At 44.1% G+C, this 24,900-nt stretch overlaps 1 protein-coding gene and 1 pseudogene across 2 annotated transcripts in view; one reads left to right on the forward strand and one right to left on the reverse strand.

The window, feature by feature from the left end:
- PRKCE (protein kinase C epsilon) overlaps window positions 1-24,900 on the reverse strand; it is a 512,296-nt gene that overhangs the window by 147,896 nt on the left and 339,500 nt on the right. For both annotated transcript variants that reach the window (XM_089923215.1, XM_022573928.3), the window contains 4 exons: window positions 18,788-18,930; window positions 16,272-16,368; window positions 13,225-13,424; window positions 10,307-10,480 (listed from right to left, as the gene is read on the reverse strand). In XM_089923215.1, the coding sequence (XP_089779341.1) occupies window positions 10,307-10,480; window positions 13,225-13,424; window positions 16,272-16,368; window positions 18,788-18,930 (614 nt within the window). The remainder of the gene's footprint in view (window positions 1-10,306; window positions 10,481-13,224; window positions 13,425-16,271; window positions 16,369-18,787; window positions 18,931-24,900) is intronic.
- Window positions 19,884-22,507, forward strand: LOC149747761 (pleckstrin homology domain-containing family F member 2-like; annotated as a pseudogene).

Raw genomic sequence — 24,900 nt, forward strand, 5'->3', positions numbered from 1 at the left:
CAGACTTGTGGGCCACTGAGATACTCTCCACACAGACAGCTCGGCTTTTTGTTTTCCCCTTTAATCCAAACCACACAGAGCTGCCACGCTATGCTTCCTAAGTCATCACTTCCTGTAACACCTTCAAGGAATCTGTTACTTCCAGGATAAGTCCAAACTCCTTCTTGTCTGAAATTTTAAGAACTCCACGGCTTAGCCAGACTCTCCTTACAAAGTGGTCTTTCTCATGCCTTCCCAATGTAAGCCTGCTTTTCTGGTACCACATGTCATCACTCCCCCTAAATCTGGGGGTCAAGCTCCTCCCTCCCTCAGACTTGTTGTGCCCTGCTCCTCCCCCTCTCCTCCAGTGACATCATCCCCCCAAACTCCCCCACCCAGCACACCTTCCTCATTCACAGTGGTCCTTCTCTCCCATAGGAGGCGAGGGTGGGGATGGTTGATCTGAATCCCACCACTAAACTATCTGTGTGACCCTGGCCAAGTTGTAAAGCCTCCCCTAGTCTCAGCTTCTTCCTCTGCCCAGAGAAAGGACAATACCTATACACCATGGGATTCCGGAAAGATGAAAGAAATTGGTCCTTGCACCAGGCTTGCCGCTTAACAGGTGCTCAATAAGTCTTTCCTTCCTCTTTATCACATACCACCTTTATTCTAAGTTACTGTTTTATGTATGCTATATCATCTGTTCTTGCACATAAGAGTCCCAGTTCTATCTCCCAGTGGCACCTAATAAGGTTCTGGTACAGAGCAGATTCTCATGATCAACTTGCTTGTCATCAGAGTAATGTTATAACCCAGCTACATTCTCTCCACCTTACTCTCTCTATGGTGGAAAACCTTTCTCAGAGAGCCAAAGTGGTTTCTATTAATGAGCCAACCGAACTAGAGACAGCACTCACAGAGAATAGGAGAAATGTTAAGTTTTGAATCTGCTTCCAAAATTCTATCTCTACCTAAGTCTCAGGAATGTGCCCATTTTAATAACAGAAGGACATTTATAATGTAAACCTTCAAGAAATGACATCCTGCGTATATATATCCGATTATACATAGGTAGGTTAAAACCATCAAGACTTACTCCAAACTGTCAGCGGAAGTTGCAGTGGCTTTAAACTTTTTTCCCCAAAGTAAAATCCTTTCTTCAAATGACGTCTTACTTGGAATACTAACACGAGAAGCAGCTGAAGGTGGGACTGCTCTGGGTGGCTAGAAATAGGAGTGTGGAAGTCCTCTCTTCATAGCACACACACAGGGTCTGTTTGTCCAGATGTGTGTGTGTGTGTGTACATGTGCACACAGACACAGCAATTCCTGAGGCACCTCCACAAAACCTAATTCAGAAACTACAGCTTAGCAGAATAAGCAAATCATTTAGGAGGACAGGCAAATATACTCCACACTGCTGAAAAAACATCTACTAAACAAACATATATACATGTATAGGATGTCAAAGGAATTTAAATCTTGTTCTACAAGATGCCAATGTCAGAGTATTTACAAGCTGTACTCAAGTTTATGTTACAGAAAGAGAGAAACAAAAACAAAAAGAGGCCATTCTGCTGCACAGAGGCAAATGGTATCTTTGCGCAACACCGGGCAGTGCTTTCTGGTTCACTTACTGCTAACATCAGCTCCATGGGAAGCCAAACATTTACTGGAGACCCGCAACCCCCAAACTCAGGATTTCTCTACAGGAGGCCCTCGGATACTGTGAACCTTAGAAATCATTTGGTTAAAGAATACTTAGTGACAACAGAAATAGCTACGAGATATCTTTGGTGAAACAGTTGAAAGTATGATATCAATTTTTAAAATATATATGTATAAACAGATACATATTTTTAAACTGGAAATATACACATCAAAATGTTAGTAGTAGTCATTAGAATAATTCTTTTTGTCCTTTTCTGAATTTTCCGAATTTTCTACAATTAACAAATATTCTTTGTGATAAAAAAAATATATTATTATTATCTTTTAAAGGCCAAGGCCAACAGTTTCTGAAGGAGAACAAAGCAATGAGTTCACCATTAAATTGCTGTCAGGTAGCATGGCGTCCCATGATGCCCACGGCACGGTACACTGGGTACATAGTAGATGGTCAATAAACAGTGGCTGAATGGACAGGTGTGAGGGCCTCGTCCTGCTCCAGCCCATTTTGGATATAATCCCTATGCCCATGCCCCCTTTCTCCTCTCTCCTCTCTTGCACTTTCAGAAAACAGAAAAGCTTTGAGAAACAGGGTGAAAGATCTTGCTACTCTCACCAGCTTAAGGGGCATTAATTTTTTTTTAATTCCAATCTCACTGAATCCAGGTAAAACAGAGCTGTCACGCAGAACCTTTCTCATGTGTGTGACAGCAAATGGGGACTGGGGAGACGGGTGCTGGGGGTAGGAATATGTGAAGTAGAGAACTTGGACAAGAGGGAGGTGTTGGACACAGAATAGCATCCTGTGAACAACAAAGGTCTTCAGCACACCTTGCTTCCAACCTGGGTTCCATTACAGACAAGCTGTTAAGACCTCTCTGGGCCTCGGTTTTCTCATCCATAGAAGGGAGTGACCTTGTCTCACAGAGACATCTTTAGGAACGTGTGGGAAGGCTGATCTAAATGAAATGAAGGCATTTGTAAAAGTAACTGTCCTATTCAAATGCAAGGTTTCCTTGGAGGCAAAGAAGTTGCCTGGGGCAGCAGCACCTTAGATTAAGAGCCTCTGCCCGCCCCACCCCCCACCTCTCTGCCCCAGGGGGCACGTGAGCAGTAATTAACTCTGTAACTTTTCCTTTCATCATGCAGAATGCATCCTGTTAGGCTTCTAGACCTGGCCCTCCACCTCTGTGAAGCCTTGCTTGCTTATGAAAACCGTGATCTCCTCTCTCCAACTGGGTTGGGCACCCCTGGTAGGTCTGCACACAGACACGCCCCTCCCCACCACATACACACTCTTTTTCTCTCTCTCCCTACCACCCGCACCCCGCCCCCCAATCCCCACCAGCCCTCCACTGGCCTCAGCCCATCCTCCTCAAGTGAACAGTGATTATAACCACCACTTTGACAGAGGTCCTATCCTAAAAGTCTTGTAAAGCCTCGCGGTGATTTGCACGCTGCAGGCCCTTGCTGAAGATGTCTTCTTGGCTGATTAAAAGCAGTGGCTCTGTTGACCGGCTTGCTCTAGGGCAGGATGGTCTTTGGCAGTAAGGAGATAGAGTCTGCTGGAGTCTCATCACTTTGACAATGGCTTCTGCCAACGGTAAGCCTGTACCCTCTACCATAGATCTCATTTCACTGAAATCCGTTAGAAACTACGGAGGCTATCTCTTTTACTAGCAAGCATATCGATTCCCAGGTGGCTGCCTGACCCATATACCATCTCACGGTGTTGAACGTCTCAGTCTACGCTCCTGAGGCACTCGTCAAATCCAATCAAAGCCCCTCCAACCCCTCAGACACCATGCTGCCTCAGATGGTGTGCTCTAGTACAAAAGAGACCCATACTTCATTCTCAGCTTTTTTAGATTTAATCTGACACAGTCACCTCTTTTAAAAAAAACAAAACTACCAGTGCCCTAATTTTTACTCTGTTTTTTGCTTTCGTGTTTGCTGCTCTTCAGAATTGACAGTCACAAGAATGTCCAAGTTCCTTGAAACCACAGTTTTCCCCCTGCATAGTCAACACTCTTTTCCCAGCAGTTTTCACCCCCTGCTCACACAGCTTATTAAAACTCATTTGAAAAATGTCTCCGGTTGCTTTTTAAGGATTTTTCCATCCTGCATTTCCCCCAGGGCAGTGAGGGAGGTTGGCCAAGGGAGATTCTCTAGTTCACCCTCTGTTTCCTTCTTAGCGACTCACACTGACCAAGCCCTCCAGGAGCTGTCTTCCCAGGCCTGGCAGGAAATGCCAAAGAGTGGGGGATGAGGACAATTAGGTAGAGACTCATATTTTTAAAGAGGAAAAATCACGGATGAATTTATTGAAGTCAGTTTTAGTTGGAAGGGATGATTTCACAATGGGGATCACATGCAGCGGCTCAAAATGCCTGAGAATTTTATTTCTTATAACTAGAAAAACAAAAGCAAAAACAAACGTACCGCTCAGTGGCTCTCCCATCCCCAGCCTTCCGTGGATGAGTGGGAAGCCAGAAGAGGCAATTCCTGAAATCATGCCTCCCCCTAAGCCCTGATGTTGAGCAGCCCATAACTTTTAGAGCCCAAAGAAGCAGCCTCCCAGTATTATCTCCCCTCTCTAGCACTCAACATCTGATCTTGCAGACGCAGGAAGCTCCCTCTTTATTTTCCAAATACCCTCCCCTTTCTTCTTCTCCTTCCCTGTGGTTGTTTAGCCATTGACATTTCCTTGGAAGAAGCAGGACACAGACTGAGCTGGGAGTTCTAGTGTTGGAAAAATAACAATGAAAATGAGAGTTGGAGATGAGTTCTAGGCTTCATCAGCATCTCTTTGCCTTTATCCTTTTCCAAATGCTGCCCGCGCTTCAAGGTCCAAGTTAGGTGCCACCTCTTCCAGGAAGCCTTCCCAACTGCCTTCTGCAGAGCTTCAAATGAATCACCTACAGGGCTCCACTAGAAGAGTTACAATGCTGTGGAATATCACTCATTGCACGTCTTCTCCCCACTAAACAGCAATCTCCATGCGTTCAGAATGTTCTGAGCTCTGTAGCCCCAGAACCTGGCAGTGTCTAGCATATAACAGATGCCCAATAAATACTTGTATATTCATTGAATTAATTACAGGCCATACCTTTTTTTAACCAAGAAAAAATTATTTTGTGTATGAAAATATTAAATGTGCTGTTAACGTTATCCATTAAAAAATCAGTTTAAAATATGAAAATTTTAGTTTCTCATCCATATCAACAGATAGTACAATGTCTATAATTCTTTATGGCTATGTCAGTCTTGATGAGCATAATGCCTTTATAAAATAAGAATTATGCCCAGGGCTTTTTTTTGTTGTAAGAGGGAGGGCCTGAGAGAAATGAGACTACTCCATCTCCGCTGGAGTGGGAGGTCCCTTCGCCCCCCTTTCCATACCATACGTTTACTATTTAGTCAAATATAGTTTTGTAGATTTCTCCAGTTGTTTCAGGTGATTCCAGCATTCCAAAGAGCGTACAGCATAGTGGGAACTCAAGTCAAACACACTGGTGTGAATTTGATTGAAATTGAAGTTACTGGCTTAATTTGGGGGGCTTTCTGCCTTTTCTCACAAGCTCTGGAGCCATTTCATTTGCTTTTTTTCCTTCTAGATCCCATGGAGAACGATCAGAGTGCAGAAGCCAAGGGCAGGTGGGCTTGGCACAGAAAAGGCCACATCCTTCTTTAACTGTAACTTGGTCATTCAGTGGGCTGTGGTGACCAGATCTAACTCATGACCTGACGTCACGATTGGCGCCAGTAGGCTTACACAATCATTGCCATTGGTCACCATACCAGACATGGGACCTCACACACTTCCAAGTCCTGTCAGGCAATCTGCGTAGCGCGTGCCCTGAAGCCATGTGCGATCCCTCAGGAACTTCTCAAAGGAATGCTTTCGTAGGGGCTGTTTCTTCTACATACCAAACAATAAAGGCCCATCTAAAAATAATCAAGCCCGACTTAACATTATTGCTGCTCTCTGTGTCATAATCAAACAAGAATGAAAGAAATCTTAATAGGATTGCAAGCAGGTCTTGTGTTCCTTAATCATGTATTAGAGTCTTAGTCAAAACCAGGCTTACGGTGGCTCAGAAACACCGCCCTTTCTTTTCAGGAAAAGTGAAACTAAAGCTGGACTGAACGATGGCCACTGAACTCGGCTCCCATTCCCACCCAAGTCCTGTCCCAGTCCTCCCCACTCTGCAGAGCCTAGACTGAGCTCTTTCCCCACCTCCAGACTAAAGCTCATCCCCTCCTCTCAGTCCTCCCAGCTCGAACACCTCCACCCAGAACATACCGTCTCAAAGCTGTTTGTTATGGAAGTTAGTATAACTCCCCACCCCCATCCCTTATTTATTTTACATCAAAATTCGACTAGTAGTTTCTTTTCTTTTTTTTTTTTAACATCTTTATTGGAGTATAATTACTTTACAATGGTGTTAGTTTCTGCTGTATAACAAAGTGAATCAGCTATACATGTACATATATCCCCATATCTCCTCCCTCTTGCATCTCCCTCCCTCCCACCCTCCCTATCCCACCCCTCTAGGTGGTCACAAAGCACCGAGCTGATCTCCCTGTGTTATGCGGCTGCTTCCCACTAGCTATCAGTTTTACATTTGGTAGTATATATATGTCCATGCCACTCTCTCACTTCGTCCCAGCTTACCCTTCTCCCTCCCCGTGTCCTCAAGTCCATTCTCTATGTCTGCATCTTTTATCATGTCCTGCCCCTAGGTTTTTCAGAACCATTTTTTTTTTTTAGATTCCATATATATGTGTTCGCATATGGTATTTGTTTTTCTCTTTCTGACTTACTTCACTCTGTATGACAGACTCTAGGACCATCCACCTCACTACAAATACTTTTGTCTCTTTTTATGACTGAGTAATATTCCATTGTATGTATGCGCCACATCTTCTTTATCCATTCATCTGTCGATGGACACTTAGGTTGCTTCCATGTCCTGGCTATTGTAAACAGAGCTGCAATGAACATTGTGGTACATGACACTTTTGGAACTACGGTTTTCTCAGGGTATATGCCCAGTAGTGGGACTGCGGGGTCATATGGTAGTTCTATTACTGGTTTCTTAAGGAACCTCCATACTGTTCTCCATAGTGGCTGCATCAATTTACATTCCCACCAACACTGCAAAAAGGTTCTCTTTTCTCCACACCTTCTCCAGCATTTATTGTTCGTAGATTTTTTGATGATGGCCATTCTGACTGGTGTGAGATGATACACATTGTAATTTTGATTTGCATTTCTCTACTGACTAGTGATGTTGAGCATCCTTTCATGTGTGTGTTGGCCATCTGTATATCTTCTTTGGAGAAATGTCTAGTTAGGTCTTCTGCCCATTTTTGGATTGGGTTGTTTGTTTTTTTGATATTGAGCTGCATGAGCTGCTTGTAAATTTTGGAGATTAATCCTTTGTCAGTTGCTTCATTTGCAAATATTTTCTCCCATTCTGAGGGTTGTCTTTTAGTCTTGTTTATGTTTTCCTTTGCTGTGAAAAAACTTTTAAGCCCCATCCCTTATTGAGTAAACTCCTCCACTTGAGAATCACCTTCCTTTTTGCTGATAACTCCATACCCAGCACCTACCTCAGAGTCAGGTGAACAACAGCTCCTTTTTAAAAACATGATGACTGGTTGCCATAGGAAAAGCCACATTTTCTGACGGTTAAGCTGGGGGGTTATGATTCCTCATCAGATTCCTTTCTAGTAAGCAGAGGTCCTTCGGCGAGGTTAAAATATGATTTGCTTTAGAAAAATTAGATGAGCGTACATCTGTCACGTAAAGTGAGATGTGCCATGTTCTACTGAGCAACGGTAGTCTGGGACTTGCTCCTGTAACTGTCGCTATCTGACGCTGGCCTGAGAAGAGTTAGCAAATCTCTGAACTTCAGAGGAGAGTCCCCTCTCTCCCCAACCTCACCCTCTACCACCCAGACACCAATCTCCATGTCAGTTTGGTCACTGTTCTGCCGTAAAGGAAACTCATGGTTTTGTATGATGCCACCTTGTGCTCCAAGAGCAGCCACACAGTGAAGACCCTCAGCGAACTCTAACCGCACAGAAGGGAACACTGCTGACACTGAAGGCATCCTTCCTGCTCCCTCACCCATTCACCAAGAGGGCAGGGAAGCAGAGCCTCCGCTCTGGCTCTCCAGGTCCACCGCGTACAGGGGGTTCACAGGGTCCCTACAACTGGACTGGACCCCTCCTGGGATGTCAGACCTCTTGGCAACACGTCCAAAGAAAGCAAGCTCGTGTGGATGCCTGCCTAGGAAACCAGCTCAGAGGGTGAAAGAGATGGCACAGCTGCTAGACGCAGGGGAAGAGGGGGCTCTCCCCACAGAGCAGATACAACGTGATGTCAGAGCAAGTCCCCACTGGACTGGGAGTCGCAGAGAGGAGACGGTAAGTTCAACTTGGCCAATACCAAGTTCTGTGGGCAACAGACTTAACTTCTCTGAAATCTGATTTTCTCACTGGTGCAAAAAGAAGATTAGAAGAGAGAATTAAAAAAAAATCTTCCAACCCTCCAATTCTGAGAGTGACAACCTACCGGTTGTGAGGCCCTCTGACAGGTACCATGGAAGATAAAGAGATATAGGACACATTTCTCATTAATCCAGGATCATGCTCATGTGGAGAAAAGAGGAAAGTTGACGTCGTGACTGACCCTCTATTGTCACACTGGATTCTGCGCGTGTACACACACACACACACACACACACACGCACGCACAGACCCACAAATATCAGGCAATACACACTAGCTATCCTGGTTTTGGATGCATGTTAAGTCCTATACTTGTGCAGAAAAGGGATTTCCAGGTTTTTCAGGAGATATTTCATATTCTCCTGAGCGATTTCAGAGGGTTAGGAAAAATTTCATTTGATCAGTGTTTGGAATGGGTAGTGACAGTGAGGTAAAGCTTGGGATCACATCATTGGGAAACAGTAGATTAAGTAAAGGTAATATATATATTTTTCCATTGCAGTTCTCCTCGGCAACTCTGACAAGCAAATGTATGTTGAGACACTCTAAGAGAGGTCAAGGCTGCAGTGTCCCAAACTATGGGCCACAGAGTCTTTCATTCTTTTTTTTTTTTTTTTAACATCTGTATTGGAGTATAATTGCTTTACAATGTTGTGTTAGTTTCTGCTGTATAACAAAGTGAATCAGCTATACGTATCCATATATCTCCATATCCTCTCCCTCTTGCATCTCCCTCCCTCCCACCCTCCCTATCCCACTCCTCTAGGTGGACACAAAGCACAGAGCTGATCTCCCTGTGCGATGCAGCTGCTTCCCACTAGCTATCTATTTTACATTTGGTAGTGTATATATGTCCATGCTACTCTCTCACTTCATCCCTTTTATTCTGAAAAGTTTCTCAAGTGAGGAAGGTTCAGAGAAATACCCTTTGGGAAATAGTGTACCAAAGAGACTGTTAATTCCCTGAGGTCGGGGACTGGGCCTTGCTTACCACGACCTCTCCAGCACTTGGCACGACACTGGGCACATGGAAAGGATTCAGTAAAATACAATAAAATAAAAATTAGCCAAATGACCAAATGAGTAATTGCTGAATTCCAAGTGGAAAGACTGGCATTCGCAACAACACGGTGGTGAGAGTATGCCAAGGAGCAAGGGATCATCTGTCCAAGGTGGCACCCGTCACTGTCTGGGCTCCAGATGGATACGGGTAAGCGTTTCAGGTGAGGCTGCCTTTGCCTCCTCAAGGAGCTAAGGGCTACAAATCCTTAAGGCATCCTGAAAGACTTTCACTCATTTTATTCCCCGAAATGGGGTAATAAAAGAGCTTCATGAAGAATGTTGGCATTTCTCTTCTTTACTAAGAATAAGTAACAAATGAGTTAAGGATACTCATTGGTCAGACTCCATAATGTACTTACAGATTATTTTCATTTCTTTACTGCCACCTTCTGGTCCCCAGGCACCTACTCGGTAGTTTTAAAATGCTACCTTATATTTGTGGTTCATGATGGCAACCTTTTTTTTTTTTTTTTGGCATGCCACATCGCTTGCGGGATGGGATCTTAGGTCCCAGACCAGAGATCAAACCCCAGGCCGGCAGTGAAAGCGTCGAAGCCTAACCACTGGACTGCCAGGGAATTCCCCACGATGGCATTTTAAGCACTTGTTCACATCCTTTACCTCATATGACATTACACAGGTTAGATGTGGTTCGGGTGGCCTTTACTCTTTTTTCATTTGATCCGAAGGCCATAAAGAACTTAAGGGATTTGCCTAGTGACAGAAAGGTAGGAGCTGAGAAAGGACTAACCATGCCTGTTGTTTTCTCCAAGGAGCAAACACCGGGGTTAGTCATTCGGCTTTGTCCAGCTACATTTGCAAAGACTTCTATCGCCCTCTCATCCCTTCACAAGCACAACCTTGAATGGAAAATCCCTTGCCCTTAAAAAAGAGAATACTGTTCAAATATACCTTGATCTTTTCAAGGGTAAAATCCATTCCACTTTACAAGGTCTTTGAGAAAAGAATATAGGGGATCTATGATTGATTTTTTTATCTGACAGTCAAGATACCATAGTGTCCTACGGCACAACCCCAAGATGGAGGTCCACCAGCTTCTTCTAAAACATACCTTGGTCTGGAAGCAGCAGTAGAGTTGGGTTAGGTACGGGTGTTTCCGCGCCAGGGCCAAAATCCTCTTCTCTGTCATTGTGCAGTCTACGTCATCATCCTGAAGGATGACATCCTTCTTCAGGACCTTCACAGCATATACTTCATCTTTGCCTTTGAGCTCTGCCAACATGACCTGTAATCAACCAAAACCACCCCGTAAGTCTATGCTTGTAGGGAATCAAAAGAAACCCAAGTCAACATCAAATGCTTTAAAAACTCCTTTTTTTTCTTTAATTTTAAATAGCATAATAGTATTTAAAATGTAAAGACTACCCATCCTAATACAGCTACTACAATTTATTTATTTTTAATCTCTAACAGTGTCCAGGCAAAGAAAAGTTCAATGCACATTTATTAAATAATTACTCGTATGTTCATATAATTTGTCATACTTGCAATTAGAGTACAGCAAATAGATTGTTTTTTAACTGAACATTACTTCATAAGCATTTCTCTACATGGTCTCCACCATATCATGGCTGCTGGTACTCAATTCAAGTATATTAGTAACAGTTTAACCATTTACCTCATATTAGACACTTGAGTTACATCTAATTATTATTATATAAACTGCATCAAGCGTTTTTATACATATAATTTTTTCTTTCTTTTATATCACAGTTTTAAGATGGAAAGCCTTAGAAGTGGATTATAGAGTTAAATATTTTGCACATTTCCTAACTGACTTTCAAAGAGGATGTACAATATAATCTGTCGCTAGCAATGCAGAAGTGCTTTAGTTTCATGCAAATTTACCAACAGTGGGTGCTTTCACTTAAAAAACGTTTTTGCTTATGTCATGGGTGTGAAATGTTACCTCAATGCTGTTTTAACTGGTAATGAAACTAAAAATATTTGTTGTCTAATTATATTTACGTTTTGTGCGAATTATTTGTCAGTTTCCTCCGTCTAGTTATCTATTTTCTTACACATCTGTATGAGCTTGGTATATAAAGTTACTACCACTTTACTTTTTTTTTTTTTTTTTTGCGGTATGCAGGCCTCTCACTGTTGTGGCCTCTCCCGTTACGGAGCACAGGCTCCGGATGCGCAGGCTCAGCGGCCATGGCTCACGGGCCCAGCCGCTCCGCGGCATGTGGGATCTTCCCGGACCGGGACACAAATCCGTGTCCCCTGCATCGGCAGGGGACTCCCAACCACTGCGCCACCAGGGAAGCCCCCACTTTACTTTTTGCAAATGTTTTTCTAAGACTGCTTTATGATTTTCTGTTATCTTTTTCTATTGAACAGGGTCCCCTATCTTATGTAGTCGAATCTGTCCTTGTTTACCTTTATGGTTTCCTCTATAGCTTTAAAGCTGGGAATGTGATTCCTTCTCTAGAGAGCAAATTAGCAGTTCTATTTTCTTAAAGTTTTCCTATCATTTGATATTTTTGCACTCATTTCCCTATACATGTGACAAGACTTTCTCCCACTGAATAACTCCTAAGTACAGTATTCTAGTAGAGCTAAAGAACAGTAACTCAGAGGCTTCACGACGGTGTTCAGGATGTTACCCTGAAGACCTCTGTCGCCCACGTATAATACAAACTCTTTAAAACTGGCTCAAACTTTGGCTGCAATTTCTCTGAAGAAGCAGCCTAAATGCTCCGGAGTCATCACAGTTCCCATCCTGCGTATACCCTATGAAAACCTGGAAACTCTGAGCCTGCTTCCTTCCCCTTGAATCTTGCTCAAAGTTAAACCAGGTCCTGCTCACATCCCAGAGTTATGCCTCCTCAGAGGACTGGGGTCTGTTTCTTATTTAACCAGTCTCCAAAGAATGTGATTGCTTCATCTTTTGCCATTTAAGCCAATCCCAGTTCCTCTCCTGCCACTGCGATCTCAGGATGAGATGGGGCAGGTGAGATGGGTTAAGAACCGGGGCTCATAGCCTGGGGGTTCCAGAGAGCCACTCCCTTCGGAGAGAAGTGGATCAGGTCTGCAGCTCAGCCTGCAAAAGTCCAGGACGCGTGAGGGCATGGGACCCCTGGGAGCTCCCAGAGCCAGGCACCTGGGCCCCTGAGCACCGGCGCTCTGCTCTGGGAAGTCCTAGAAAGATGACTCCCATCGACCCCCAGGCATGGCTTTGGGAAGAGCAGGAATAATCAGGGGTCTGAACTGAAGTGTTAACCAGCTTCCTAGGCTCTCTGTCCTTCCATCTTCTTTCTAAAATAAACGGGATTATTTTTCCATCTCACCCCACCTTCAGAATGCTGGCTGATCACTGCAAATACTTTAGCGGACACACTCTGCACCCACGCCCCACATCGCTGTGTCGGGCTCGGGGTGAGCAGGAGAGGGAGAATGGAACCGAGGGCAGTGGCCCCTCATCCAAGACACGAGACAGTTGTGCTCAATCTCTTGCCAGGTGCAGAGGACAAACAAGACATTTAGTCAGTGGCAGAAAAGTCAGTTGAAGAACATTATATTTCCAAAGTAATACATGCTAAGATTTCCTTTGAGCCCCAAGTTCACTGAGGGCAGAGATTCTAGAATGCATTTCCAAAGTCTTCATGATGAATTAAAGTCAGAATTTCAGACTGATCTCTGAAGGGAAGAAAGCTATCGTTACTATTATCGATAATGGGATGCCAAGCACACGCAGTGCAATTTAAACCGTTCCAAGTGCTTTCTCCCCCACTCTCTCACTTGATTCCTGTCCCCATTTGACAAACGAGAAAAACTAAATCCCAGAGAGGTGGAATGACTACACTGAACTCCCACAGCTAGTTAGCAGGAGAACCCTGGCTCCTGTCTGCTTGGCCTCAGGCCATCTGCACTCAACAAGGAAGGAAAACATAATCAGACTAGGCTGAAATGTTCATCACTTAATCTTGGACCAAACCAGCAGCCCTGCCCCTGCATGTCACAGACCTTGCCGAAGCTGCCTTTGCCCAACACCTTGATGAAGTTGAACTCATCCAGGCCCAAGCGCTTGGCCTGGCCTTGCCGGACTTCACCATTCTCGCCCGGGCTCGCCAGCTGGCCGTCGGTGGATGCAGCTGCCCTGTGCTCCTCCCCTCGGTTGTCAAATGACAAGGCCTTCCGGATGTTGTTTTCAAGTTCTTTTATTTCTAGGGCCAAGTGTGACAAGATACTGCATTAGCGCATACCTCACGAGCCCTTCCCATTAGGATTTAATACTCAGAATTTACCCCCATGAGCTCTCAACCCTCTTTCTGGTTCTTCACAGCAGCAGACCCAGTGGGGCATCCCTTTACGTGGCTTCATTTGCTCTGCACACTTTCCTTGGCACCTAACGTACAGCAAGGCCTAGGCATGCAAAGAGGAGGCCGTCCCCGCCAACCAATTCCTTCAGATCTTCCTTTTACTCTGGGACCAGGCCACCTCTCCGAAAGCCCCCTTCAGCCAGTAGCCTATTTATTCCATTATTCTAGGTGTAATGGAGGAATCCTGGCTTTCTCTGGAACCTCACAGAGTCCCCAAGGCAACAGGTACCCTTCCAGTTTCCTTTGAAAATTAGAACAATGACTAATGGAGAACCATTGTTACAGTAATTATTGGTGAGGTAATTATTTCAATAGCTGGGACTAAGAAGCCTTTACCTCCTAAGGGACTTTATTTGGCCTTGTTGCTGGGTTTATTCTAAATACCCATCTTACACAAGGTTATTTAACAAAATGAGCAATGGGCTTATCATTACCAAAAGAACTGCTTCCCAAGAGTGACATGCTGCAAATTTACCTAGGATGGGACAGGGATTCCTCAGTACAATTTCACAACTACGACACAGCCTTGTGCCCCTCCAGAGTGTGTGACCTGAATTACCTGGGGATGATAAGGCTGGATGATCCTTTGACCTTTTCTATTTGAGGAAGGTTTATTGTTAGCTATATATTCACCAAGACGTACACCCCTCTGTGTAGAAATGGGCATCTTAAGCATAACCCATTTTTAAAAGATGCTCGTGAATAACTGGGATCACAGGAAGGGAACACAAACTACTGACCCTTGGGAACCAGAATCACGCATTAGTGACCATGTGCTGCTTGACATAAAGACAACTTTGGCTTCTTTTCAGAAGGACTGAGGCCCATGAGAGCTCACTCCAGGAACCTGGAGATCTTCCTTGGATCTGGAGTTTGACTACTCTGAGATGTGTCGGGGCAGGGTAGAGGGGAGGAGTGAAGACAGCTTCCGAGTCTACAGATATGCCCATGCCAATTCTGCAGTTTTCTATCTCTTACTCTTAACTAAGTATAACTTTTGGTCTCAGCACAGAGCTTCTCAGCCTAACTTCCAAGGCAAGTTAATAAATGGATTTTGGGAGACAGAACTTGGATGCTTGGGGATATCAAAACTTGAAGAAAATGTCTTTCTATGTGTTCTTACAACAGAGGGAAGAGGAATAGTGCCTTATTTCTGCTCTGCAATAATGCCATGTCTTGCTAAGAGGGTTTTCACGTCCCTTTGTGCTCACAACACTGCTGGGGAATGCCGTACTTGCACTGACTGGGGCCAAAGAGAAGTCCTGAGGGGCACGGTGTCCTGCCAAGGCTGGACAGCACTCTGGGCAGGGACCAGGCCTAGAAACCCGGGCACCTCATCCCTTACTTGGGGTCTCTTTACATTATGACCCTGTCTCCTAGAAGCTCTCAAAGGAGCTCTCAGCATTAAAAAAAGGGAAACATGAAAATACCCACACTGGGCCGGGATAGTACCTGCTTGCTTGGAGGCCCCAGAGTACCGTCAGCTTACTACCAGATGGGTCAAACCTCTTTTGAAATGAAGCAGAGTATAAAGATGCAGAAAGTAAACCAGAGCAGCATGAAGAGGCACTCAGACCAATTATTCTGTGGCCTCAGGACTGGCATACCCCCTTGCAGCTGTTTTATTTACTCCTAGGTAAGGGCTAGGGCCACTCCAAGGGCTGGGTCACAGTGATGACCCCCAGGGAGGGTTCGATGGCATGGATTCTGAGAATGGGGTCCCTATGCCAGGAGGGGCGCAGTCTCACCCTTACCACTGACTTAGTTCCTGACCTTTGGACAAACCTTTTCAACTCTCTGCCTTCCACTTCCCACCCTGTAACCTGGGGACAGTAAGGGAGCATGGACAAGAGAGTCGGCGTGAGCATAAAATTAGGATAAGGAAGACGAAAGAAAAGGGGCTACAGAACATCAAGGCACTCCTGTTATGATTCATTAATGATGGTGAATGTTCTGCCGATGCAAAAATCCCTTCCCAGTGAGATCTGGTTATGGTCACCAGAGGGGAAGGTCTTAAACGTGTAAGTGCCTCCTCAGCCTTGGCATCCCTGGATGCCTGTAGAATTCAGAAACCTCTGATGACCTCCAGCACATTCTGACAGGGAAGGAAACGTCCCGAGCTGAGCTCTAGAGGGGAGTCAGTCCTAGAGCTGGCTTCCTCCCCACTGCTTCTCTCAGGCTCTTCGCCAGCCTCACCTTCCTATCCCCACCCACCCACGTGGTAGACGCCCTCCCCCCCCCCATCCCCCCGACTCCTGCCTTGTTGTCAGGTTTCGGGTACCTTGATGAGAGTCAGGGAGGAAGGAAGTGAGACTCAACTGAGCCGTGCTGACGGGCCTGGGAGCAGACGCTGGGCAGCGGGGTAAGAGAAGGGCTTCTCCCTCTCCTGAATGTGGAACCAGGGAGAGGCAAAAGAAGAAAAAGAAAGAACCACAGCACCCCAGCTCGCTCTCTCTCACCCTGCCTGGGGGGCATTTCAGGCTGGCACAGCCATTTAGTGCCTCACCCTCAAGAAAGCCTTGTAGAGGGCAAGCACAGCTAAGGAGTCAGCTGGGAAAGGTCACCCGGAGACCCTCCAGGGCTGCCGGCTGCTTCTGCTCACAAGGCCATGCTTGGATGAAGAGGCCTCGGGCTCCCTCATCCTTCCAAGGGCAGAGCTCAGAGGTAAAGGAGCAAATCTGAGAGTCTCACCTTGGTCACAAGGGGAGGTGGGGGCCGACTTGGATCGATCTTCCTCAGACGGTGAGCTTCCAGAAGCAGGCTGCGGGGACTCAGCACCAGCAATGAGCTAGAGAGGGGGAGAGAACGAGGGGAGAGAGGGATCAGAAGGGGGCGTGGGGAGTCTCCCTGAGGTCAAAAGCATCAAGAAGCGATGCCAGGGCCCTAGGAGTCCCTGGCGCACAGGAGCAGTTGCTGAATTGACAGTTTGAAGGCAGAGACTCAAGGTTTCATTTGCCAGTTAAAGGGAAGAAAACAAGAGATGTCAGTCTGCTTGATTTTTATTCTATCCAAATACAGCTGACCTTTCCAAGCGAAGCCCAACCTTCCACGAAACCTCCTTGCCTACCCAAGAAACGCAAGTTACCTCATCCAGTGCAACTTGACACTTGCCTCTAACAGCTGCTTGCCATTTATTCATTACTTTGTTCAGCTTCATTTAGTTTGGGGCTCGCTACTCAGGTAGACTGTAGGTTCTCTGAAAGTTAGACCCTATCTAGTATTTGTACTGCCCCTGGTGATTGCAGAGAGCGATACACACAATAGAAGCTCAATAAACGTCTTCAGGTGTATGGGTATCTGTCGGCAATTGGCAAATTTTAGCAGGACACCCCCAGTGAAGTCTGTTTCCCAGCATAGATGCTGGCATATCCACTTTAAGTTCCCATTTAAGTCAGAGGTTTAGACTCAGAGATTGCAAGCCCTTCTGCTCCATTTTACTCTTGATCTACCTGCTATGCACACACATTCTTTCTGGATGACGGACTACTTGGAAGGGGCAATGTTAAGGGAACCAACGCTCTAGCAAGCCTGATGCTCCTGCAAAGAAGCCCTTGAAGCTTCTGGCCAAGAGCACTTGTCTCCCATCCTCTCGTACTAACTTGAGCTACTATTTGGTTCACTTGACTTTTTCCAGCTTTGGTTCACTTGACTTTTTCCAGCTTTTGCATTAGAAGTATCAAAGCGATAATAATATCAGGACTGAAGTCCTTTAGTCTTTGACTTTGTTCCTTCCTGAATTTCTGCATGTTGGCTTCTTACCTCCAGGATCTCCCAAATCCAAGACAGACAGACAATGCCTGGCTACTGCCATCATGGCCCATGTAAATACAGGGGAGGGGGCAGGTACTGAGTTTTCTCTGAAATGTTTCATGACAATAAGGATTCTGCCTCAGTTTACTTCTAGCAAGAAACAAAATCATGTCCCCTGAACAGGGCTCTCTGTAGAGCTCATAAATGTGTGTGTTCAACACTGTCCTCACAGGCTCTTCGTCTAACCCGCCTCCTCGGTGGAGCCTCAGCATTCTGGGTGCTGACATTCTGCTTGCAACTCCAATGTCTTGGGTCAATAACTGAAGTCCTGTTTCCACCAGGGGGACTGACAGAGCTGAGAAGAGCCACCAGAAGCACAAAATCTCACAGTTAACTAGAGAAGAGAATGTTTTTTTTCCTCCAATCCTTAAAAAACTCCTTTGTTTATTGGAAAGGTAAGGAAGAAGTTTAAGAAGATGGAAACAACCCAAACCTTCCCATTTCAGGGAGAAGGCTCCTCTGAGAGGCAGCAGGGAAAAGGCGTGGGCAGCTTCTAAAATGCCCTTCAGAAGGTATTTCAAGCGAAAATTCAGGGACATTTAGGAGTCAAGTTGTAGAGGCGCCCAGAGTCAGGCTTGTTTTCTAGTAAAAAAAAAAAAAAAAAAAAATACCGGGCAACAAGGGCCACCCACCCCCACCAGGATTTCTTGCCCAGTTAACATGGTTCCAATTTTCTCATAACTTAAGTCTTTCAGAGAATTCTTACATTTTCTAGGCTAGGATCCAAGGCTAAGAAGGGCCTTCAAACAAAATGCTATGGATACCTTTAGCTCTATTTACATCTGTGGGCCCTGACTTACCAAAATAACATTTTAGCAAATGGATCTCTTCCTACTGACATTCAGAATGCTACATGGATAGAGACAGGGCTTTGGTCTCCAAAGACAGGCCCAGATGTTTCATGTCGCGGGACATAACAATATTCCTCGGGCAGCCGAGTGCCGGCACTAACACAAATCTTCTTGGCTTGCTTCCTAGAAAAGAATGTGGTTCCCGCTCTTCATCCATTTATCCTCATTAAAGTGATACCAGAGGCAAAGTCTGAGCACTGACGTTGCTTTCCTGCCAGTCCTGGAGGCAGATAAGTCTATTTCCCTGTCTAGAGTCGAGTCTTTTCTGGACGGAATTCCAGAGTCCTCATCCTGAAGCTGACGTTCCCCTAAGAAACAGCACACTTGAGACTTGCTTAGCTTTTCCCCACCTCTGGAACCGAAGGAGACTTTCATGTTACCTGCCTGACCTTTTCTTTTTTCTTTTTTCTTGAAGCACGTGCTGCTTCAAGTCCAGTGTCTCAAACCCAGCAGTCTCAGAACTTCACTCCAAGTGACTCTCGGGAAGCCAACACAGAGATGCTGGCTCACAAAGAGCTCCAGAAACACCACCAAAGAGCCAGTTACCTTTTTCCTCCTCTGGCCACTGTTGGTGATTTTGTCTGGAGTGACGCCCAGGTCAGCCAGCACTTTGGCAATGCCCCTGGCGTCCACGCCACAGTTGGGAGCCACGTTGGTCTCGCAGCGCCGGTGAACGTTCATCTTGCAGACTGTAAGGAAGCACAGAGGAGAGGCTTCCAAATGGTCATAGCCTAAAACATTACCTTATTTTGTGCTGGTTGTAAAAGGAACACATGTTCATTTGTTAGAATTTGGAAAGTGGAGAAAGACAAAACAAGAAAAATGAAAGATCACCCATCATCCCCTCACACAGAACTAAAATCATCCATCAAACCACCATATGGAGATAACCAGCTTATGGATAAATAAAAATCACATTGAAATTTCCTTTCAGGGAGCAGAACACTGACCATAGAACTTAACTGGTTTCTCTGAAGAAAGTTCAATTGGATGCTGAACCCAAATGGGTCCCCTGTACACAGTTCACTCTATTACTCTACTGAAATGTGGGAATATTCCCAAGAGAGGAATGCCCACAGTACAGCCTATCAAGATGCTCATCTGAAAACAAGGAGACTGAGTGAGGTGATCTCCAAGGCCCCTTTCAAATCCAAAATCTGGGTTCCAAGGGACAAAGGCCATGCTTGAATGTCTTTGTTTTGTCCACATCACTTCACTGTCCTTGGTGTAGGACATCAAAAGCGAAGACGTAAACTGTTTGGGTTTCCAGTCCAGCACATAAGGAGCTTGGAAGTTGCTGTTCTGCCCTAATGAGTAAAAAGCTGAACAAACTGGAAAATCAACAACTCTTCTTAAGATTTATCAGAGAAGTAAGGTCACAGGGCAAACCACTGCCCTGAGGGAGAGACAGACAGGTAACTATATGAATCACAACTTAGCGGAGCAGAAACTCCCGAGCAGCAACCCCGTGGAAACCAGTGCAGGGTAGGGAAGCTGGCACTGAAATTGGCGAACTGCTAGGGTCCCAGAGTGGACAAGTCTGAGAGGCAAAGCCTCTAGGCTGACCCCGTCATAGGGGTCCCCGCACTCTGGGAGCTTTACCTCTAATTGTCTGACCAGGTTTCTCACGGTGAACATTGGAGAAAAATTCCCTCCTGCTTATGACAGGGGGAGAGGGAAAGGATTTTGAAATACACCAGAGCACCCTGTTCTTAACAAGGCCTACTCTCAGGAGAAGCTATTTTGCCAGAGACTAAACTATTGTAGTTTTATCAGATGCTAAGCAACCTGGGGGAAGGGAAATACCCAACTCCAGCCCATGCTAGCTATCCTGTCCCACATAAGGTGGAGTGGGGCGGGGGGGAGCCCTGAGAAACATGTGTAAGGCTCGTAGTTCAGAGGCACAGGCTCACAGAAAGACTGTGATCTAATCATAGGACTACGGAATGCTTCCCCTCCCCCAGCACCTTAGCACCATGTTACTAAGGGCCTTTTATTGCAGTTCCTGTTACCCAACACATCATGTCTATCAAAAAAAAAAAAAAAATTACAAGGCATACTAAAAGGCAAAAAACAGTTTGAAGAGACAGGGCAAGCAGCAGAACCAGACTGAGACATGGCAGGGATGTTAGAATAACCAGACCAGGAATTTAAAACAACTATGATTGATATGCCACGGGCTCTAATCAATAAAGTAGACAGCATGTAAGAACAGATGGGCAAGCAGAGAGATGGAAATTCTAAGAAAGACTCAAAAGGAAATGCTGGAACTCAGAAACACTGCAACAGAAATGAAGAAGGTCACTGACGGGTCCATTAGTAGAATGGACATAACTGAGAAAAGAATCTCTGAGCCTGAGGATATGTCAATAGAAACTTCCAAAACAGAAAAGCAAGGGAAACATACTGAAAAAAAAAAAAAAAAGGAACAGAATATCTAATAAATGTGGAATGATTACAAAAGATGTAACATATGTGTATGGGAATACTAGAAGAAGAAAAAAGGGAGAAATGAACAAAAGAAGTATTTGAAGCAAAAATGACTGAGAGTGTCCTCAAATTAAAGTCAGACACCGAACCGCAGACCCAGTAAGCTTAGAGGACACCAAGCAGGATAAATGACAAAAATCAAAACCAATAACAAACTACTCCTAGGCATATCATATACAAGCTGCATAAAATCAAAGGTAAAGAAAAATAATCCTGAAAGAAACCAGAAGGAAACAACACCTCACCTACAGAGAAAGAAAGATAAGAATGACATCTGACTTCTTCTCAGAAACCACATAAGCAAGAAGAGAGTAGAGTGAAATGTTTAAAGTACTGAGAGGGGGAAAAAAAATGCAGAATTCTGTAGCCTGTGAAATTATCCTTCAAAAGTGAAGGAGAGGGCTTCCCTGGTGGCACAGTGGTTGGGAGTCCACCTGCCGATGCAGGGGACACGGGTTCGTGCCCCGGTCCGGGAAGATCCCACATACCGCAGAGCGGCTGGGCCCGTGAGCCATGGCCGCTGAGCCTGCGCGTCTGGAGCCTGTGCTCCGCGGCGGGAGAGGCCACAGCAGTGAGAGGCCCGCGTACCGCACACACACAAAAAAAATAAGTGAAGGAGAAATAAAGACTTTCTCAGACAAATAAAAACTGAGGGAATTTGTTGCCAATAGACCTGCCTTGCAAGAAATGTTAAATGAAGTTCTTCAGGCAGAAGGGGAGAGGCAGCATGTGGAAAGGAGGGCCTCTGGAGTGTGGAGTTCCCGAGTTTGGAGGCTATTAGCAAAAGATGGTGGATCACTTGGCAAACAGTGAAGCAAATACTAGACGTAAAATTATAGTAGAAAACTGTTTTGGAGCAGCTGGGCAACCCTTAACTATACCTGGACAGGTTCTTATTGGAGAAGGAGTATTGACTAAGTTGTGCAGAAAAAAGCCTAAAGCAAGGCAGTTTTTCTTATTTAATGATATTCTTGTGTATGGCAATATTGCCATCCAGAAGAAAAAATATAACAATTAACATATTATCCCCCTGGAAAACGTCACAATTGATTCTCTCACAGATGAGGGAGACTTGGGGAATGGATGGCTGATCAAGACACCAACTAAATCATTTGCAGTTTATTCTGCCACCGCCACTGAGAAATCAGAATGGATGAATCACACAGACAAATGTGTTACTGATTTGCTCTCCAAAAGTGGGAAGACACCCAGTATGAACGTGCTGCTGTCTGGGTTCCTGACTCTGAGGCAACTGTATGTACGCGTTGTCAGACAGCAAAATTCACACCTGTTAATCGTCGTCACCACTGCCGCAAATGTGGTTTTGTTGTCTGTGGGGCCCTGCTCTGAAAAGCGACTTCTTCCCAGCCAGTCCTCTAAGCCTGTGAGGATTTGTGACTTCTACTATGACCTGCTTTCTACTGGGGACATGGCCAGGTGCCAGCCTACTAGATCGGACTCTTATAGTCAGTCACTGAAGCCTCCTTTAAATGATGTATCTGACGATGATGACGACGATGATAGCAGTGACTAAGGGAATATTTTGAAATATTTAATCGGATGTGGCTATCTGAGAAATCAGCTCTGGGGGGAATGTAAAATCCTGAGCTTTCTGTCAGTTTTGCTCTAGCAATGAATTTGCCTGCGAAACTTTTAACCTATGTGCCTCAATATATTCTACAGAAAGTAGGTCCTGTTACCATCCCCCAGCCCCAACTGCTGCTGCCACTCTCTCACCTCCCCCAGCTCCCTATTCTTCTACAGGGATAGACTGTTGCGAATAGATCAGAAAAGTTTTTGGTTTCTTATTCTTGTTTTAATTCTACACTATTTTCTTGAATGGTTGGGAAAAGATGTTTATTTAACATACCATGTACTATACTGTTGTTTATTATATGTTCTGTAATATGGAAAAGCAAAGAATGATGGAAAAGGAGTGTGATGTGGTTAGCTAATAATGTTACTAGCTTTTTTCTAACCATCCTATCTAAAGGTTAAGACACCAGTAACAGAAATACATGCTTTGGAAATACTTTGTTTGGCTTTTTCATACACCAGGTGGTGTCTTATCATAATACCACTGTTGCATGTAATAAGCCCCTACCTTTTCAGTTTGTTTTAAAAATACACTGGTGCAGGGCTTCCCTGGTGGCACAGTGGTTGAGAGTCCACCTGCCGATGCAGGGGACACAGGTTCATGCCCCGGTCCGGGAGGATCTCACATGCCGCGGAGCAGCTGGGCCCGTGAGCCATGGCCGCTGAGCCTGTGTGTCCGGAGACTGTGCTCCGCAATGGGAGAGGCCACAACAGTGAGAGGCCCACGTATCGCAACAAAAAAATAATAAATAAATAAATATTAAAAAAAAATACACTGGTGTTCTTTGAGGTGTAAAATGAATGTTATAAATGGGTGTAATTAGAAAGTACTTCTCATTTGACAGCTACAAATAACTAAATTCAGAGGTTCTTTATTCCATATGAATAAATATTTTCCATAAAATAGTTGTGATTACTGTATATTTTTACTTTTTGTAGGTACCAAATTATAATTGTCATTCTGGGGAATCTGGTTTGAAATTTATCAAATACAAATTGTCACTGCATTATTTCTACTTTTAGTGAGACATATTTTTAGGTGTAAATCTTCTGCTTTAACATTGTTTCTAGAATGAAAAATCTTATACAACTTCTTGAAACTAACCAATCTCTTTTAAAAAATCTCATGCTAGAGCACAGATCTACTCAGGTTGAAGATTTGGAAGAAATAATGTATGAGAATGGTTAGGAGCGACCAGTTAAGTTTGACTAGACTTCATATTTGTGGAAGTATTTTCTATTTCAGTGTGAAACTATCTTGAATTTACAAATATAGTATTATATTTTATAAAGTTTTGTAAAGTCCCAAACAATATTTCTATTTTTGTAAAACAATTGTATGTTTAATCTGTTTCTGAAATCATTTTGCAATCTATGGAAACAGAGTAGCAATTGATCTTTCTAAATTGTGAACTTTATTGAGTCAGTCTAGATTACTTTTAAGAAGAGGTGATTTTTTCAGTCTTTGCTTTTGAAGCAGCCATTAGGTTGAAAGTATATTTATCATATAAAACTTGATGCATTTTGCGCTACTCTCTCCATTTGTATGCTGCAAATAACTGTAGTCTTTCAAATATGAAAAATCAGTCTGAAGTTTGTTTTAAATTCTAAATTCTTTTGTTTTAAAATCTTTAAATCTGGATATATTGCAAATGTCATGAGAGGTTTGATTTAGTAACTTGTGATGGAGGATTCTTTGGTTTGGTTAAGGCACTAACTTTACTTTTAAATTGTGAAAGCACCTGAGATATATAGATCTCCCTGTAGGAAATGTGAAAGAAAGGCACAACAGGTTTTTTTGTTTGTTTTAATATCATATGGACTTCTGTTTCTAAGCAATATTTACATATAATCAATAAACATATCCAAAAAGGACCATGAAATCTGAGAAGTGCTAATGGAGACTTGCTGGTACATAGGAACCTGGCAAATTCAGGAACCAAGGGGAAATGTTCTGAGAAAACATTTATCTTTGCAACCTCTATTGACTCTGTTTTTACAATAAAAAATATTTTATAACTTAAAAAAAAAAGTTCTTCAGAAAGAAGGAAAATGATATCAGTCAAAAACTCAGATCTACATAAAGAAAGGAAGAGCATCAGAGAAGGAATAAGTGATGCTAAAACAAAAACTTTTAGTTTTTAAATTCTTACTTGATCTAACAGATAACAATTTTTCAAAATAACAATAGCAACAATGTTTTCAATTATTATGCTTATATGTATGTATAGAAAATATATGCTTATGTATAAGTGAAATGAATGACTACAACAATATAAGGACTGGGACAGAGGAACTAGGAGTATTTTGTTATTACAAGGTACTTGCACTACCCATGAAGTATTAGAGTGTTATTTGAAAGTGGACTTGGATTAGTTGTAAATGTATATGGCAAACTCTAGGGCAACCACTAAAATAAGAAAAGAGGAGGAGGAGGAGGACGAGGGGGAAGAGAACGAGGGGGAGAGGAAGGGGGAGAAGGAGAAGAGCTGATATGCTAAGAAAAGAGAGAAAATGGAATCATATAAAATGTTCAATTAAAACCACAAAAGGGGGAAAGAATGTGGAAGACA

This window comes from Delphinapterus leucas, chromosome 13 (assembly GCF_059928025.1).
Source record: "Delphinapterus leucas isolate spDelLeu-1000000601 "Yukka" chromosome 13, BTC_Dleu_Yukka2, whole genome shotgun sequence".
Classification (NCBI taxonomy): domain Eukaryota; kingdom Metazoa; phylum Chordata; class Mammalia; order Artiodactyla; family Monodontidae; genus Delphinapterus; species Delphinapterus leucas.